The sequence below is a fragment of the Xenopus tropicalis genome, chromosome 5 (assembly GCF_000004195.4).
Source record: "Xenopus tropicalis strain Nigerian chromosome 5, UCB_Xtro_10.0, whole genome shotgun sequence".
Classification (NCBI taxonomy): Eukaryota; Metazoa; Chordata; class Amphibia; order Anura; family Pipidae; genus Xenopus; species Xenopus tropicalis.
In genome coordinates this window covers 40,643,738-40,663,549 of record NC_030681.2, presented here as the reverse complement: position 1 = coordinate 40,663,549, position 19,812 = coordinate 40,643,738, and the positions used below count along the sequence as shown (strand labels likewise).

The 19,812-nt window shown below is 40.4% G+C and overlaps 1 protein-coding gene across 1 annotated transcript; it reads right to left on the bottom strand.

The window, feature by feature from the left end:
- Nucleotides 1-1,739: 1,739 nt before the first annotated feature.
- mal (mal, T cell differentiation protein) lies at nt 1,740-16,675 on the bottom strand. Its single transcript, NM_001006928.2, is given in 4 exon segments — nt 1,740-2,261; nt 5,734-5,859; nt 6,708-6,875; nt 16,454-16,675. Coding segments are annotated over 4 exon segments (480 nt in total). The 5' UTR covers nt 16,562-16,675; the 3' UTR covers nt 1,740-2,183.
- Nucleotides 16,676-19,812: the final 3,137 nt, after the last annotated feature.

Below are 19,812 nucleotides of genomic sequence, written 5' to 3'. Positions count from 1 at the left end.
CCTTGGGCCAGGTTGGAGCTGCAGAGTGCCATTGAGCCCTATGGGAGACTTTCCTTGGGTCAGGTTGGAGCTGCAGAGTGCCATTGAGCCCTATGGGAGACTTTCCTTGGGCCGGGTTGGAGCTGCAGAGTGCCATTGAGCCCTATGGGAGATTTTCCTTGGGCCGGGTTGGAGCTGCAGAGTGCCATTGAGCCCTATGGGAGACTTTCCTTGGGCCAGGTTGGAGCAGCAGAGTGCCATTGATTCCTATGGGAGGCTTCCAAAATCATGCACAGAAGTCGGAAAGGTTTTCCTGCATTTTACGATCATTCGGATACGAAAATTTTGTGACTTTCGGATCGCCAATACGATATTATCGTGTCAAATACGATTTTTTTGTAAGCATATTTGTGATATTTCCGATTATCAGAAATTATCGTATCCAATCCGAATTTTTCCCATTTGGGATTCGAGCTCGCGTTTTAATGAATCGGCTCCAAGGTCTAACTAACTGAGCATATTCACTTGGTCTGTTAGTCTCGGTGCAGGAGGCATTATGGGAACTTTCTTTTCACAGCTAAGCATTTTTTCTTCCTGTTTGGCTTCTGATCATCTGAACAGGTGAAATATGGGGAGACTTAAGGGCACTATTGAGACAACTGAAGGTATGCCTGCAGCTTGAGATTAACTCTTTACTAGCCTTTCCTTCTCCTTTAAACTGAGTGCAGTATGACTGATACCAGTTCTCCCTAGGAACCTGTCCCATGGCAAGGCCGTCTGCTTTCCTTTTATTTCATAATAATATTGCTACAGTTGCCAAGGGATCTGCTAATTCACAAGTGAATGAGAAATAACTTTGGGGGACAGAGGTGGGCCATAGGCCAAAAGATATGTTGGTTCTAACAAGCAAATGATTTACCTGATTCAGTCTATAATTCAGATGGAGCTGGGAGATATAAGTCGAGCACTTTTTTCCCAGCAAGAGAGGCAGTCATATATGGGCCAATAAAAGCCGTCAACACGGTCCTTTCCGTGGCAAGTCGGAAGTTAATTAGCCAGTGTATGATGCCGTCTCACAGTCCTGCCACACCGGTCAACTTGGCCTGATATTTACCTGAACATTGGGGATATATCAATTGGGCAGGTTTGATTTTGCTGTAGGATAAGGACCATGTCTGTGAATTGATGCAGTCCTCCCCTGACAGCCTGCATTCCTCTTGTTATGATTTACTTTACCTCTGACAGCTGTGCCTTGTGAAACTTTACTGGTATCCTAATGGGCCAGTCTGGCACTGGTGCCAGAAAAACAAAACATCTGAAAAAATCTAAACATAAGATAAATACCCCCAGCGCTACACATTAGAACTGCTTTCAGGTAACATATTGTTTCTCCTGCTCCCATGTAACTGGAGGAGTTCTAAGCTGGACTTGGATTCCTTACTATTGAGTGCTATTCTGATATCTACTGGGAGCTGCTATCTTGCTCCCTTCCCATTGTTCTTCTGATCAGGTGCTGGGAGTGGGGTGATATCACTCCAACTTGCAACTCAGCAGTAAAGTGTGACTGAAGTTTACCAGAGCACAGGTCACATTGCTGTGGCACCCTGGGAAATGAACAATATGGCTAGCCCCACGTGAAATCTCAAAATTAAATATGATATATATGCTTTTAAAAATGGATTTCAATTCAGGATTCTGCTGGAGAAGCTCTATTAACTGATGTATTTTGTAAAAAAAAATCTTGTTTTCCCAGGACAGTATTTCTTTAAGTGAAAATTACATTTATTTTATTATTTGTTCTCTAAAATTGATTTGTATGTGACTAATTTTTGGCTGCATATTTACAATTCAAATAAGAGATTAAATCACATTCTGTAAACTGTAAACACACATTAACATTAAATACATTTGCTCAAACTGTTACAGGAAAAAATACCTATAAAACACAAATAAAAACACAAACATTTGTAACTGAAGGGAAGACATTGGTAGATGTATCTTTAGTGATGTGTTCACTTTGATCGGCGCAGGGGCTCGGGCGTGTAACTATCTGTGCAATCTGATGCTAAATCCGAATATATTCCTAACATAGTACGTACACATGGGACAAGTATTTTGCTAGTGTCTCTGCCAGTCCATATTGTAGTTTAGTTTTTATTTCAAGTAGATTGTGCGACTCCGAATCGTTACCACATGTTTCAGTATTAGGATGATCCTTTCCACCGTATCAGTGAGAAAATAGCATGAATTGTATAGGAAAGTGTGGCAAGATAGGCAAACACCTGAAAGAGAACATGACACAAAGGTGTTAGAGAAGGTCCAGCGCAGTGCTATTCCTACCTGCAACTGAAGGGGCGTAAAAGGAGGGGTTTTTACTGTAGGAGTAGAAACTGTATAAAAAATACTAGACCATAATATCCTTGTCTGTTTTGTTTTTTATTTTCATTTCCTCCTACTTTTATATTTTTTTCTTACTTTTTTTACTCCTTTTTGCCATAACCCTGTTGAGACCTGCTCTGAAACAGGGTTGGACTGGGCTGCCGGGACACCGGTCCAGACCCGACCCTTGCCTGCGCTCCCCCTGCCCGAACGCTCCTCCCCTGACATGTTAAATGTATGCGCTCGGGGGAGGATGTCGGGTGGGGGGCCCTGTGAGGGGGGGCGGCGCCTGCAGGGCCCGTGGGGCGGGAGCCCCAGTGGGCCCTTCACCCCCCAGTCCGACCCTGCTCTGTAATCTAAGGTAGAGTGGGGCACTATAAAACCAAAGACTTTTTCTGGCAAAAACACGTAGAAAAGAAACTTTGTGTAGGTTCCACCACTGAGACACACCACTGAGCTGCCAGAAGGGCAGAGGCATTGTGCCTGTTCATCCTTCCCAAATGAAATCCTCTTCCCTCTATACTTCTATACTCTCAAACCTTCTATTTTTATCCATGCACCTCCAGTCTATACATCTACTGTCTGCTCTCCTTCCCAGCTATTAGCCCTGCCATTCTCTTCATCCATCTCCCCAGGCAATTCAGTTGGTAAAAGCTCAGAATGCTGGAAAGGCAACTGAAAGGCCAGTTGGGATAATCACTTATGCTGAGACCCAATGTGGCACGTTATTTTGTACTTATCCTGTTTGTCTTTTTAGTCATCTGTGCTGTCTCTGAATCTGTATCCACAGTATATGTATATATATTATATATATATATATATATATAGATAGAGTGCTAGTCAGCAGCACACCATAAGGTAAAGATAATACCTGGGTGCCTGTGCGAAAAAACAGTATACAGGCTCAAATGACGGCACACTCAGGATTTGTTAATAGAAGTCACTGGATCAAACGAAAGTTGATTACATCAGAGGTTTATTAGTTCCAACGTTTCAGCTCCACACAGGAGCTTTCGTCAATATGTCAAATCAACTGGACTTGCTGTATTGTTTTTCTGTTGAAGACATTTCATAAGTCATCTAACTGGCTTTTCAATTCAGAACGACTTTTACAGAATTCAGGGTTTTTCAGGGTATTTAACTCCAGAAAGTTCTTTGTACAAGTCATTCTGAACTAAGAAAACCAGTCAGATCAAACCAGTTGATTTGCCCTAATATAGATACCATAACCAGAATGAATGAGAACCTTCACAGACATATCCACAGCAAAATCTTTGCCTTCACTTACCCCATATTCACTATTCCCCTCTGCATGTAGGCCTGGACACTGACTGATTTCCATTGTATTTACATACTTTTGTGTTGGAATATCAGAATTTCTGTATCTGCAGAATTTCTGTGTTGGACCCTCTCTGGAATCACTACCATTTAGGGTCTATCAATATTTACTTACTTTGCAAAATGAGTTATTGGATAGAATTTATAACATGGTATATTGAGATCTAAAATACTTCTATTTATAGAGGATAAGCCTAAAATGATTCCAGTAGAGGGGCTAGTAGGCAATAATCTGTGGCTTAGTGTAACCATATTAGACTAAACTTTTATACATACTGTAAATGTCTCGACTGTGCCCAGAGTTGGAATGCTACTAAATGAGATTCATTTCTGCACCCTCGATGACGTGATCCACATACCAAACAGGGGCCAAAATAGTTGAAAGATTTCCAGGTGTATTTCTTTGCTTACAGTACTCTGGTTCCCATGACAACCTGTACAGTACATCACACCCACATATGATACATTTTGTTTCTACGTTATATTTGTCTGCTTGCATGACTGCCCTGAAAAGGGGTGGCCTATAATGCCTTTAATACTCAATTGTTATGTGATTTCTAAATAAATCCTCTTTCCATTACATGCTGTGCTGTGTGGACATTGGTGTTGGAGTTAACATATATTAAATACATACTGCTGGTTCTGCATCTGCTACACTGAATTCACATTGGCGCTGGCCTACTTTGAGTGTGCAATTGCCTTTAGATAGTCCCAAAACTCAATTGCTGGATTCAGGCCTGGATTTTCACTAAACTTGACCTCAAAGGGACATATAATTTAATCTGGATCAGGGAAGGGGATGAATGGAAGACAGCTTTTAATACTTGTGATGGGCACTATGAATACCTTCTGATGGGCTTTGTAATGCTCCAGCTGTCTTCCAAGAATTTGCTTATTATATTTTTCATGATCTTCTGGGACGCTACATGGTAGAATATTTGGACAATATTTTGATATATTTTGATTGATGATTTTTGGGGTTTGCTAGTTATTAATGACAATTTATCAAAGGTTTTTCCGCCTTGGTGGCCCCGATCACTGCTCTTTTCAAATAAGGAGCAGATCTGAGTATGTGGCCTGATGAAGCTGTGAGGGCCTTTAAGCGGCATTAACCTCTGCTCCGGTTTTTCGCAACCCGGATTCTGCTATTCCTTTTCTTGTTGAGGTAGATGCTTCTGAAACTGAAGCTCGAGCAGTTTTGTGACAATGACACTCTGTTACAGGTACATTCACCCATCTTTATTAGGAAATTTAGCAAATGATATTAGTAACAGGTAGTTGCTGGCAATTAAGTGGATTTTTGAGAAAGTGAGTGAGCTAAGCATGTGAAATAAATAAATATTGAATCTGTGGAACGATTAAATGCAAGACAAGCTAGGTGGGCGTCATTTTTCATCCGTTTCAACTTTTTTCTAAAGGTTTTTTCTTGGTTTGTGCAACGATTTAAAACACACGAGGGGTCATTTACCGATCCCCGGTGGCACAAGCGCACTAAGGGCAATGGGTAAGGACAGGGCTCCATTGGGGCCTGTGACTCTTGCCGCACCCTAAGTTGCTCGTCTCAGTGATGTGTAAGGTAGGGAATGGGTGGGGGTGGGATGGGGTACACCAATGTGCCTCCCCCTGCCCAACTGCTCATTTGATAGAGCACTTACTAACACATGCAGTCACTGGATTCTGCTTTGTAAATTACCTCTATGATGTGGATAGGTCTTAAGAGTCAAGACAGGGTTACTGCTTTTAGAATGGGAACAAAGAATGGGAAGTTAAGTTTGCATGGGCCAGGGGCCACCTACTGGTTGTAGCCAAAAAGTAGTTCAAGTTTCAAGATGGTGAGATGTATAACAGATAAGAAATAATGATATAATTTAATTATATAATTTTAGAACATATGTATAAGACTAATTGTGGTGACAAGTAAAGATGCCTACTCCTATTTACTCATCTCAGGCATGCAGTATAATATCAATAGTCATATATACAGGCTTCAAAATATTAAATGTCTTGCAGGCCACTGAATTGATTTCCTATACATACCACAGCTGCAATATTCTCTTGATAAAGCTGATATATGGTCACATTACTCAGTGCAATGGTGCTGTAGCTTTCTAGGACAGAGGCACTCAAGTAGAAGTAAGCAGCAACGCAGTGATAAAAAGCATCCTAAATTAAAGAACAGTATTTAGGCATGGGTAATGGCAATCAAAACAAATGGTTGGTTGAGAAAGAACACCCATATATCATTTATAGGTCAAAGACAAGAAGAAGAAAAAAGAATATATACACACATACACATAATAAGGAGATCAGAACCGATCAAGCATTTGCCAAAAAGAGGAAAGGTTGGTATAAAAAAAAAAAAGGGCGGGGCAAGTTTTTACTTTGTGCTTGGGGGTCATTCTCCGAACAGTAACCCCTATATGTAATAAAAGCCACAAAGTTTGTCCCTGTTCACTAACCCTTAGCAACCAATAAGATGTTTTCTTTTAAACAGGTGACCAGTAATGCTAACTGCTGATTGGCTGCTATGGTTTACTCTACCTGGGCAAACTTAGCATTCATTGTTACATCCCATGTTGGGGTTGTGCATTGGCTTTTGACTCCTACGCATCTTTTTGTACCTATGCCTTCCCATGGTGCAGTACGTCTCCCTTGCTGTCAGTATCTTTTGTGCTTTTCCATCATTTTTAGAAGATAGTAATATCTTCCTGGATTCAACAGGAATGTGCCACTTTGTATAGGGGCACTTTTATAAGGTGGGATTAGTGATGGGCACAACTGTAAAAACTTGGAATGGTTCACTATCCCTTGATGTGAATGTGACTAGCAGTTTTAAAGAAAAATATAAACATATACACTCTACAGGGCAGGGTAACATTGGAGCACCCAGGAGCAAGAATCCTTAGAGCTCAGCAAGCCTTAAGGGCCATTACACATAGGGCATATTGTCCTTCAGTGGCATACAACAGAAAACTAGGTGCAGCAAACGTTTTATAAATAAAGTTACTCACAACTGCTGTCCAGGATGACTTTCCTCCATGTGCACGAGCGCAATACAGCAGCATGAGGAGCACACTGAAGAAAAAAAGGGATACGGAGACATACATAACCCATCCTTGTACAATGGGAAATGGCACTCTTGAAGAAGCCACCAAAATCCATACAAGACTTCCAAAAACCTGTAAGGAGTCAAAAACACAAAAAAAGTTAGTACAGCAGACTATGGGTATGTGTGTGGGTAAATGTGCGGGTAAGTGTGCAAAGTGGACGGCAAGGCTATGACACTGTATACACAGTCATTTAGAATGTAAGCTCTAGGGGGCAGGGACCTCCATCCTTTTGTCTCTTTGACACTTAACTCTGTGAAATCCTTAATGCAACTGTAATTTGAATTTATTTGTATTTGTCATGAACCCCTGTTTGTTGTATTAATTTACTGTTCTGCTGTACAGCACTAACACTAAGGGGTATGAAACTGCACTCCTCATATACCCAGGACTTGCGTCTTGGGGGGGGGGTTTCTGCACTCTGTCCCTGATTCCGCCCTATTTTGTAGCACAAAGATCTGTGCCCCCAGGAGATTACAGCCGCAAAGGGTGCAAAGTATGAGAACATGGCGGCCTGTACCTGTTTTTGCACCCTGTTTCTTCACTGTTAAATAAGCCCTATTGTATTTATTGTCTCCTGTGATGCCTGCATTGGATTATGTGGTGAGATAGTTCCCGGCATGCCTATTGCTACATTACTGTTTTATTGTGCTCTTCTTGGGATACAGGGGTGCAGTAGGAACACATGCTTGGGGTCCAGCTATGGACGTACTTTATCCTTATCCTTCCTTATTCCTGATTCTAGGAATTCTAGGAATTTATAGAACTAACTCATTCCATATATGTGTATATATAGACGTGCATGTGTATATTATTCACTTAAACTACTATGTGTGTAGTGGTCTCTGCCTTTCATTTTAATTATATGAGCTTTTACATTTGTACTGTATTTGCACGATGTTTGTTACACATATGGCAGGAGGTGTGAGGGGTCTGTGTGCTATTTATGGCCAACTTCCATTAAATATAATGCCTTTAGGATGCTCAGGACCTTAGGTTTTCTGGATAAAGGATCTATCCGTAATTTGTATCTTCATACTTTGTCTATAAAAAAATCATTTAAACATTTAAAAAAAAAACAATTGCATTGTTTATTTAGAATGCTCAGGACCTTAGGTTTTCTGGATAAAGGATCTTTTTATTATTATATCTAAGTTGGGATAAAGTAAATGGTATTATCTTATTTTTACTGAGAAAAATGAAATCAATTTTAAAAGAATTAAATTCTCCATGGGAGGTGGATGTTCCATAATTTAGATCTTTCTGGATAAGGGATCTCATACCTGTCATACGGCCAGGCAATGCTAGCATAATAGTCAGGGTTGAACTGGGATACCGGGAAAAATCCCAGTGGGCCCTAATCTTGTTGAGCCGTGCAACCTGCCTGCAAGCCAGCCGCCCCAGCCACCACCGCTCCCTGCTCTGCTTTGTTGTTAAAAATTAAAGATGGATGTATGCACGCAGCACAGCGGTGGCTGAGGGCAGAGTGGAATCGGGGAGCAGTGGTGGCTGGGTGGTGGACCCTTGAATTGCATACCTCGTGAGCCCAGCCCCCAGGTACTCTGGATTCGATACAGAACTTATATGACCAATGCAGTTTGCAATTAAGTATGGGATACATGTAAAGGCATCTAAACTGAAGCACTTGGGGCACGTTTTATATCTCTTCTAAGGTCAGAATAATGAATAATGAGATATGAGGAGTACAATGACATAGCCTTATATAATAGGTGTCTATCTCCTTGAGGCAGCCAATCATAACTCAACAGCAGCTAAAAACTGGAAATGCCTAATTGTCTGCTTTATAAAGTGTTGGCTAAAGTATTCATCTAGTGTACACTAATATCAGTGTTTGTACTTTACCTTTTGTCCAGCTGATAATTCCTAAGTGTTGAGACTACAAGCATGCAAACTAAAATATGTATTCACACATGCCATTTCAAATTACTGTATATGCTCACAAGCCAGCATGTCCCTCTGTAAATATGCTTCCTTAATGGCATTATACCTGGAGCAAAACCTGTCATTCCACTTTGGGTCTGTAAAAATACCAGCAGTAAAACCTAACATGATAGAAAGGAAACACACCCAGACTGAATACAATGGAAGGGAACAATGCTGGCTGAGTGCTGCTTTGTCAGTTCTTATTTGCAAGCACCCTAACTTTTTGTTGGAATTACAAACACATTTTTGTGGTTTTGCATTTTACTAAGACAGCAGGTTATAGCCAATGTGTCTACTGCTGCTGTATTATAACAAATGCAACTCCCTGCAGTCACCTCAGAGATCCGTGGCTCTGCTGTACGGTGTCTGGGATCCTTTTTGAAAACAAGAAGTTAATAGACTTTATGGGAGATGATGAAGCTATTTTTGCCTGACAAAATTACAGTGCAATAAAACAGCCTAAATACAGATATAGTACAGCTGAGGTGGTTAAGACTAGATTAAATATGTTTATTGCCTCTAGCAATACATGACCAAGGAACAGAGAGCCAGGTGGGATTTTCATTGAACCTGGAGAGTTGGAGAAGCGTTTTATCAAGTGCTGTTGCTTTAAGAAACCAGCCCTGACAACACTTTTCTGTGTGCTTTAACCCTTAAGAGTATGTTGGAGCAAGTGGTGTGACAAGAGCACTGCCTCCCCCAAAAAAATCTTCAGAGGGGCCCAGCACGCACAGCTGCCTCCTGCTTTTATCCCCTGCTCCAGCTGCTTGCATCGAGTGGGGGGGTAAGAGATCGGCTGGGACTACTTTATAGCAGTCCAGGCCCCCTGTCCCCCAGGTCCCTCACAACTGCGGAGTCTAGTTATGAGCAAATCTGTCCCATTACAAATTTGCCAAACAACCAGAAAATTAGTGAAACGGCAGAAAATCTGCAAAACCTGTTTGTCGCCTGCGTCACAATAGGCGCAGTTGCTTAAAAATGGTTGCACCCATTTTGACGCGGTCACACCCAATTTGATAAGGCCGCAACTTTTTTGACACACAATGAATTTTTTCTGAGGTTTTGCCAAACAATTTGCCAATGGCGAAATGTGGAAATTCGCTGCAAATCCATGCCTAGTGAAAAAATTCGCTCATCACTAGTGGGGTCTGCTTCCGCTATAGTTACACCACTGTGATGGAATAAACTTACACGTATGTAGTCCACATTAAGGTAGAACAGTCTAAAGTACAGGATTAAAGCATGATGGGAGCTATAGTCCAGCAACCATAGATGTGGTTGTTTAAAGCAACACTGCACAGTGAACATCTCAATATGTTAGATATCAGCAAGATGAGTAACAAAGAGCGAGCGGGCATAATTATCATTGGATAATCAGAATGCATCTGCATGATAGGCCTGTACTGATGAGCTAGGACTGCAAAAGAATCTCTGTATGAAGGTACACTTCCCCATAAAAAAATGGCAACCTGGACCTCTATCTCGTAGCCAAAAAAGTACACTAATCAAAATTGAGTGGGCTAATGTAGCCTAGGAGTTACCCTAGGGGGCACATTTACTAACCCACGAATCCGAATCCGAATTGGAAAAATTCCGATTGGAAAACGAACATTTTGCGACTTTTTCGTATTTTTTGCGATTTTTTCAGCGCCTTTACGACTTTTCGGAAATTGTCGCAACTTTTTCGTTACCCATGCGCGAAAAAACGCGAGTTTTTCGTAGCCATTACGACTTGCGCGAAAAAACGCGCCTTTTTCGTAGCCATTCTGAAAGTTGCGCAAAATCTGGCGATTTTTTCGTAGCGTTAAAACTTAAAAGGCGCGACTTTTCGCGCAAGTTTTAACGCTACGACAAAAATCGCCAGATTTTGCGCAAGTTTCAGAATGGCTACGAAAAAGTTGCGACAATTTTCCGAAAAATCGCAAAATACCGATCATTACGAAAAAAACGCAATCGGACGCATTCGGCCCGTTCGTGGGTTAGTAAATGTGCCCCAAGGAGTTGCTAATGATCAAATGTACAACGTTTTTTTACAACTCTTTGTAGCTAAAAAAAATTGCACTTATTTCTGTATGTAGTGCTTCCTGCACCCTGCTGTTCTCCATATAGGACGAGTGGCACATAGGTGATGTGCCCTAAGCACGCCCACATCTTGCTGGAATGTAAGCAGGGGCGGGCCAAGCCGACCGGGCGCCCTAGGCAACCCGGTCGGCCAACTCCGCCCACCTCCCCGAACGGCGCATGCGTGCCAAAGCACAGGAGGAGGTGCAGGGGGGGGGGGCGATTAGATCGGTCATTGCCTCCGCCGCTAATGACAAGCGGCGGAGGCAATGACAAAGTAGCACTAGGGGTAGGCAGGAGAGGCTTCTGCCTGGCGCCCCTCAATCATTACGCCCTAGGCAGCTGCCTCTTCTGCCTACCCCTAGTTCCGACCCTGCTTCATCTAAATAAACCATTTTCATAAAAATATACTTTATTAGTAGTATGGGCCATTGGTACTCCTAAATAGAAAATTTTAAAAATTAAGGGCCGCCTCCTGTGATCATAGGATTCACAGTGCACACAAAGAAGCCCAGGCACACATACATGCTAGGCCACATCAGCCAATTAATAGACAGAGTTCTGCCTTTTGCTTCCATATTTCTTCCTATTACAGTTAGAGTTATTATTTCCTGTCAGGTGATCTCTAAGGGAGCATACAGCCCATCTAAAAATGGTAAATCAAAGGAAAGGGTGTAAAAGGGCAATATTTATTGATTATGTATATTCTAGTTTGCCGAGACTCGTTAATGGGTCACTTAACATAATATAAACTATCTGTTGGTTAAGTATTCATTCTGGGGGTATAGTTTTCCTTTAATTTCTCAAAAGTTAACTCTGGGATCTTAAGGCTAATGCCACACAAGGCAGACTCTTGGCTGCAGATAAACACAGGGTGAGAATCTGTCCCTACACTCAAAAAAGCTTTTGGTTGTTCCTGCACCTGTTGGCCAGGGTGCAGGAACACAGAGGTTTGGTATAAAACCACTTGCATAAGGAGTTTTGCGCAAGATTCCGCTGTGTGTGTCTGTGTCCGGGCCCACATAATGGCTCCAGGGTGCAGACACTACCAAAAGCTGTTTTGAGTGTAGAGATGGATTAACGGCCTGCTTTTATCCACAGGCTGAAAATCCACCTCATGTGGTACTGGCCTAAGGTATTACAGGATGTTAACAAAGAATGAAGAAAGCAAATTAACCAAGAGGGATAATTGTGATCATAAAATAGTAATAAACATTCCAATGCACACCCAAGAGGAAGAAATAAACATTTGGCAAATGAGCTATGGTTAAAACTGTCCTATATTATACATAACAGTGACACAGATACAGAAACATTCCATAAAACTCCATATACATGCTACTAAATAGATATGTGGCAAGTATGGGAATGCCCTGGCATTTAGGCTTATGTACATGGGGAAATTACCTGCCCCTGGTTAAATCTGGGTTACTGCTTGTTACTAATCTTCCTGAAATGCTTTCCCACTGGCAATAAAGTGAATCGTGGCACTTTGTTCTCAAAGTCGCTTGTAGTTTCCTTCGGGGGCGACAAATGTCTCCACGTGCAATCACCCTTTAAGAACAAAGTCCTTTTTAAGGGGATTGAGCAATTATTGTAATAACTGACTTGCACAGAAATTAGATGAGGAGACAATGGGGCTCATTAACCAACAATTTGCTATACAGTATGTTTAACTGCTGTGTTCTGTCACAAGCAATTCTGCCCTGTGGAGTGGTAGTACCATTGCCTTTCAGCAGCTTTCCTGATGCTTGCTCCCCCAAGCAAACAACATGCAGGGAGAAAGGTTTTAAATAATTGTTATCCTCACTGAAGCAAAACATTCTAGCTCATAAAATAAGTTAATACTAAAAAGGTTGGTATCTTGTAACAAGCAGTACTGCTTGTAAAAAGATCCCGAAGATAGTAAAATGGCACTGGAGTACTTTAAGGCAGAAATAAATTGACTTTATTGTGATGACAGAAGTTGTTACATGGGATAACTCACAGAGCTGGAGTTTTTGTCAGATCTGTCCATGAACTGAACCAACAACAAGCCCAGTTTGTTGTGTAACTATATTGATATGAGTATGGGTGTTCCTCAGATTAGGTCTAAATGTGAAACAGGCGTTTCCCAGAAGGCTCATTGTTGGTAACAGGTTCCTTACCTTGAACTACCAGTATAGCATGCTACAGGGAGAAAAGCTGGACTTGTATGGATGCCTCTATTTTAAACTTAATTTTAAAAAATAAACAAGAGAATTTTCCCAGCCAGTCCTACAACATCCTCATCTTACTGTTATCTAACTTACTGAGATTAAGATATTGCAGATGTAGAAATGTAGGTGTTTAGAGCTGAACAAATGTTGAATGGCTTTTCTGATGATCATATAGAAACAAAGTGTCAGGTATAAATGAAGCAGCAAGGATTCTCAATACATTAAAGATTTGAACAAAACTTCTACTCCTCTGCCTACTGTGCCCCATTGCTTCCAAAGCCTAGCCCCAGACCTGCAAATACCAAAAACACCTGCACCTTGATCATCCCCCACCCTCCTTTTAATTACACACTAGGGCAGCCCCACCCGGCTATTAGCCGTGATATAAAAATCAAATACTGACGCACTTTTCCTGCCCCCTTGCTTTAAGGGGTGGGAAGGTGCCTGAATGCCCTCAGGAAGGTGCCTGAATGTCTACCCTTCATAAGGTAATGACCTCACTTCCTCTCATTCTTTATACTCATCACTTTCCTACCTTCCTTACTCAAACTACAATTCCCATCAACCCACCACAGTACCCTGCTTCTGGTGCTTCTTTATCCCCCTAGCTTTTTGGGGCCCCTTTATGCGTACATTGGGTCACCTGCCATAAAGCACGTGGCTCGTTTGATTGTGCTGTGTTTCTTTAAACAGAGTCTTAACCCTATTAGTATGCTGCCCCACTGCCCCCCCCCCCCAGTTCTCTACTGGAGTTTACTTAGAAAAACAAACAAATATATTTTTTCCAGTTCACCAATGAGAATTCTACTGACAAATCTCAGAGCATTCACCAATGGGAATGCTGATGACCAGCCGTATCTTGCTGTTATCATAAACCCAGCGATTATTGTGTTATTTTGGCATCATTATATTACACTGTAATAAAACACAGGGATAAACAGACATATTCATTCCGTTCTGTGAAAAATGAGCTTTATTATTCCAACTCTAATTGGAGAAACAAAGAACACCGAGCCAGATTTACACAGAGCAGGTGGGATTTTCATTGAAGGGTTGATTTGCATTTTAATGCAGCTTTTGTGTCTGGATAGTTGGGGAAAAGCTCTATTACATTAATGATACAATTCTGATATTGCTGGACTATAGCTCCCAGCATGCCTTAACCTTGATAATATGTTAAAGTATGCCTTAAAGTAGAGTTTGCAGCCCTGCAACAATTAGGTAATGCAGGGTTGACCAGGTTCCCTTTTAAAGAATCAATCGCTATTGTTTGCTGACCTAACACCTATACTAATAATACCATATATTACCATTCATCCTCAGTGTCTTATTGTAAAGTGACCCAGTACCTCATTAGATTATAAGCCATGCCCTGGCACGTCGCAGATTCACATGCTTACTTCATTACTGTTAGAAAGTTGAATAACGTGTAGGTCAGGGACTAAACTACTGCCACTGAAATGTTATTGTCTACTGCTGATGCCACAGATAAGCAATACAAAGGCTATTATGTACAGACATTTATAGAAATATTATTTGTCATGTAGGTATTTTACATGGAATAATTTGACTACAAATTATTATGGTTTAACAACAGCTGATGGGTTGTCAACTGGAGGCATCTGCCAAGAAACCAGTATACATTTTAGCTGGAAGAACATATTTTTTTATTATTATTATACAACTCTAATGTTGTATGTTACATTTCTGATATTGCCTCTATAAATAATATGCACATTTTTGGTCAAAAGTACATTTTGCTGAGATTTGGTGAAATGCTTCACAATACACTATGCAAGGATTTAGGAATCAATTTGGTCTCAATTTTCTATAGAGTCCTGTTTTCCTCTAGCTATTTGCCTTAATAAGAGACAGTGCTGTGTCAAGGAAAAGAAGCTCACAAGGGGACAGTATTAGGAGGGCAAATCTAGCTGTACTGCTTGCAGACTACCTATAGAAATTGGATACAATTCCTTATAGACCATGTTCTCATTAAAAACATGGTGTTCAAAGTATTTCATTTGTAAGGGCAAGTATGGAATTGTGTGCTCTCCTGCAAACTTTCCTGTGCCCTTCAGAATTTGTGGTGCAGTGGAGGGCACAGCTTAGAGGAAACATTATAGCTATTGAGAGGTGGCACCCATTTCTACTTCAGCTATAGTATTGGACTTGCATTTTTAATTAAAATGGAGGGAGAAGATTCTGATCTTGGATGATGATGTAATAATGGGATTAAGGCACTGATAATCTTTATCCCTTCCTAATCTACACAATTTACTCTAATTTACTCCAGTCAAATTATATAGGATGTGTGTACTTTGAGACCAGTATGGGAGATGGGGGCAGGTGGAGCACATGACATTCATTTACTTCAGTGTAGCCTATCAATTTAAAACTTCTGGCTTGCTGTGCTTTGGAGTATTTTAGAGAAATATTTAGTTTTCCCAATCCCCAAAAAGCGCTCTAGGATTTTGTTCCGAACATTGTAGTGTTTAGTTATTACCAACCACATCGTCAACAACATCATCCTGTGGCAGGATTGATTTTGTGTAATGTAATAAACCAATAAAAAAATCTCTTTTTTAAAAAAAAAAAAAAATCATGCTTCCTTTGTTTCCTAAGACTATCTTGCCCATAGGACAGTTATTTCGAAACCACAACAGCTACCTGCAAGTCACTAGTAAAACAGCTATATTCTAAAAGGTTTAAGTAAAAAAGTTGCCAAAAAATAAATCTTTCTAAAGAATAACTGTCAACAAGTCAGTTCACAGTAACTAAACTAAAATTGTTGCTTATTAATATTAATAATGTAAAATGGGACCATCAAAATTATTAAAAACCATTAAATATAACTCAGTCTCTTAGATAAATGAACAAGTGCCATTAACAATTATGTATATAAAGAATGTATAGAATATATAAATATAATACTGGTAACAGGCTAAATATTTGAGATATCTCGGATATCTGAGATTTTAGGTTCTACCTATAAAATTGTCCATGACTTGGTCTTGCCTTGACTTTTTTTTTTACTGTGATCATCGTCACTTTAATTGAAAGGTCTGAAAAACCTAACTGTTAGCTGTGATATACTGCCATATAATGATTTTCATTAGTATTGTGCCTATGCACGTGTCAGTTACTGTATTTATCACACCTTATTACCTACTGGAACCAATACATAGTGACCTCTTGATCTGATATTGAATTTGCTGCAGTGGTTCTTTTGTCAAAGTATTGATCTGCCTATGGCAGAATATTATTTGATACAAAGTATTGTCAGCAAGAAAATCACATTTTACCGTAAATTACTTCCAGAATGTTATGATATAGGCATGCGTTCAACTCATCATTAATAGCACTTATCAAACAATTCACCAGATAAGCTGCATATTCTGAAATTATCTGTAATATAAAACTTAAAGCACAAGAAAGGCAGATACTTACTAAATCTGGTATCATCAGCACATCAGGAAATGTTGCCAAAACTCTGAAACCAGATGGCAAAGAAGATGTATCTTCATATACTGGGGCATTAGGAGTTGTGGCTGCCATGTCAATTACTGCAGATCTGGTGATTTAGATATATTGGTCTATTCCCTCTTCTTCCCTCAAGGCTGAGGAAAAGCACAGGTTGTGATCTTCCTCCCAAATCCTGCTGTTTCTGGTGCATACCTCGCTGAAAAGACCTTTTTTTTCTAAAGCTGATGTTGACTTTGCTCCACCTCAGTTTGTAATATGAGCTTGAATTCCTATGGTAGGTGAGCGCATATCTACAATCAGTTGATTATTACCCAATAGCCTATTGTCTTTATGTTTCAAAAAAGCCACAATTCATTCAACTAAGCAACTCAATATTCAAATAAGATGCACCTTGAGGGTCTTAACTAATAATGCTTAAAATTTGATAACCTGTGCTATAGTATTTCGTATACCCAAGTACCTTCCCTTTTTTCACCTTCCTTTCTCACTTATACTGTACATTAGTTTTTTCTCCTTCCTTCCCTCCCAACCTCATTTATCCATATCTCTGTCTCACCTTCTCCTTATTTCTCCACCTGGTAACAACACACCTTGCCAGTTATTGATTGCTGCCTTTTATCTCTATGGAGTAATCAATCATATTGTTTTCTCTACTTAGTACAGGATTTGAAAAGGCTTGCAAATTGAGATATCCGTTGGTTGTATAAGATGAGATGTATAGGAAGATAGATTGACAGTGTGATAAATAGTTAATGCTGTTTTTCAACATTCTAAGATCAGCATTACCCCTTTGCACCTAATAGTGTCATGTGCTGTAACAAGTGCTAAAGAGAAGAAGGGAGGAGGACAAGGTGTGGCAAAGAGATACTACAGAAGTCCACAGGTGCTTCTCTAAGAGAACCCGGCAGCTTGTAAATATACAAACCCTAGAAAATAAACAGAGTTGTGCTACCAGAAAAGAAAGTATTTAGTAGGTATAAAAACAACTTTTGCCAAAGAAAACAAAGCAACAGAAATAAAATAAAAACATAGAATGCGCATGTTTTTAAAGGAGTGCCCGAACAAGTAGATTCACAATAACACCCATGGATTTAAAGTGGAACTAAGCCTTTTAAAACCTTTCTCCTGGGTCTCAATGTAGGTGTTCCAAGTTTGGTTACAGACACCAAACAACTGTCCAAGGAAAAACATCTCTGATCGCACTACATTAGTCATCTTGCTGTAACCTAACATACAGAAAGAATGTTTTACATTTCATCTTACTGCTAACCATTAAACATGTGTTGGAGTGTCCTGGGAGAGGTAGTTAAGATAAGGTTTCCGACTTACAGTGATTTTCCTTTGGGGGTCTATGTTTCTTATCACAGGGCATTCAGCCAAACTACTTCTCAGGGCCCCCTTGCCCCAGCTGATTATGCTGCCAATGCACATCGCTGTGCCATGTCTCAGTTCTTTGTCACAGTATAGCTTTGCTGCCTGTGCACCACTGTGCTCACCCACCAGACCTACTACAGTACATATGTCATGTTGCGATGACTTATTTTTAAGTGTTATTTTAAACCATGCAATGTATTTATGCGTTATTTCGTAGCACACGATATTAGCGCATGCTATTACGCACGTAACCGTTACTTTCTGAAAACTATCGTTCTAAAAATTACCATTTCCCTCAAAACTGGATGATGCATCACTGTACCGAACACATAACTTGATTCTCTTCTTCAGATTCCTGAAAAAATCTGACTGCAAACTCCATCTTGTCACCACAGACAATCACCAGCTGCAATTTTGTTTAGTAACGCCTACTCCTGGGAGGCATTAAGTTTCACAGTAATTATCGCCACATTTTATGCTTTTAATGTTTTAAATATGTCAATGAATTATGCTTTAGTAATATTTCTATTAGATAATCACCACAATGCGATGGAGATAATGCTTTGCGATAATTGGGGTTAGTGCGCATGCGATATGATTAGTAACGCATGCGAAATTACTTTGATGAATCGGTACTTAATTAACAAACACTTTTTAACGCATAAAACTATGCATTAAGCGCTAACGACCTTTAGTGAATTGGCCCCAAGGAAACCGGTCTCCTGCATCTCTGAAACTGAACAGTTAGTATTCTGATTTTGATCCTGGCTAGTGCATCGGTTTTGCATTCGTTTATCCCCAGGTTTTGACACTAGTATCTGTTTGGTTAAGCACTTCTGTTCCCTTAGGCTGAAGCTGTTGTGCCTGTACCCAGAGGCTATGTGCCGGCCAGTGTGCAGGCACATAAAGCGGAATTTAGCGTGAAACTGTTTGTATAAGGAAGATCTACTCAACTTATACTCAGCCATAGGAAGCCTTCTAGTGTTGCCCTTACAGGTACATACCAATGAGCCAAGTAGAGTTTAGACAGAAAGCAAAGTTGTGTGGTTTCACATCACCAGTAATTTGGGGCACCAGACAGGGTACTGAACTAAATATTTCTTCTACATTTTTAATAGTGTAAACACACTGGGGCTCATTTATATACACTGGGCAAGTTTGCACCCGGGCAGTAACTCATAGGAACCAATCAGTGGTTAGATATCTCCAGCCAGCTGCAGGTTGAACATCTGATTGGTTACCATGAATTACTGCTCAGGTGCAAATGTGTCCAGTATTTATAAATGGCCCCCACTGTCTGTGTATAACTAACAGTTTATAGTGGGCCACTGGTACAGTATTCCTATCACCACCACATGGTGTTGCTACTGTTGTTTTAAGCTTGTTTGTTTGAACTGCTTGTGGTTAGTGATGAGCAGATTTTATTGCCAGGCATAAAAATTGCTTCAAAATTTTTTTCACCATTCACTTTAATGCATTCGGAGTGAGAAAAACTTGACCTCAATGCATTTTTAACAAGAAAAAAATATATAATTTTTTTATGAATTTTTGACAGTATCACAAATTTTTTGGTAAAGTGAAACAGGCCCAATTCTCTCAGCTACTTGGGGTTGTTGCTAGAGGTAGGGATGCCAAATTTCTAGAAAGTGTTTTATCAGTTGGTGGGGGCAGACACAAAAGGGGGTGGGGTGATAAAGTAAAATGGATGGAATGATGATTTGGGCTGAGCTATGATGTTGAGACTGATGGAGGGAGGATAATTAAGTGCATCCATAAAAAATAAGGTGAGATCTGGGCAGAATGCGGTGGTTCAGGGAAGGATTGGGGGCAAGCCAGGGACTTATCTTAAGGGTATTGCAAAATGGCTACTACGTTGCCAGTAAAATAAAGTCCAGGTGGCAATCCTAGCAAAAGGGCATCAGGTTAGGAAGCAGGATAATAGCACTGAA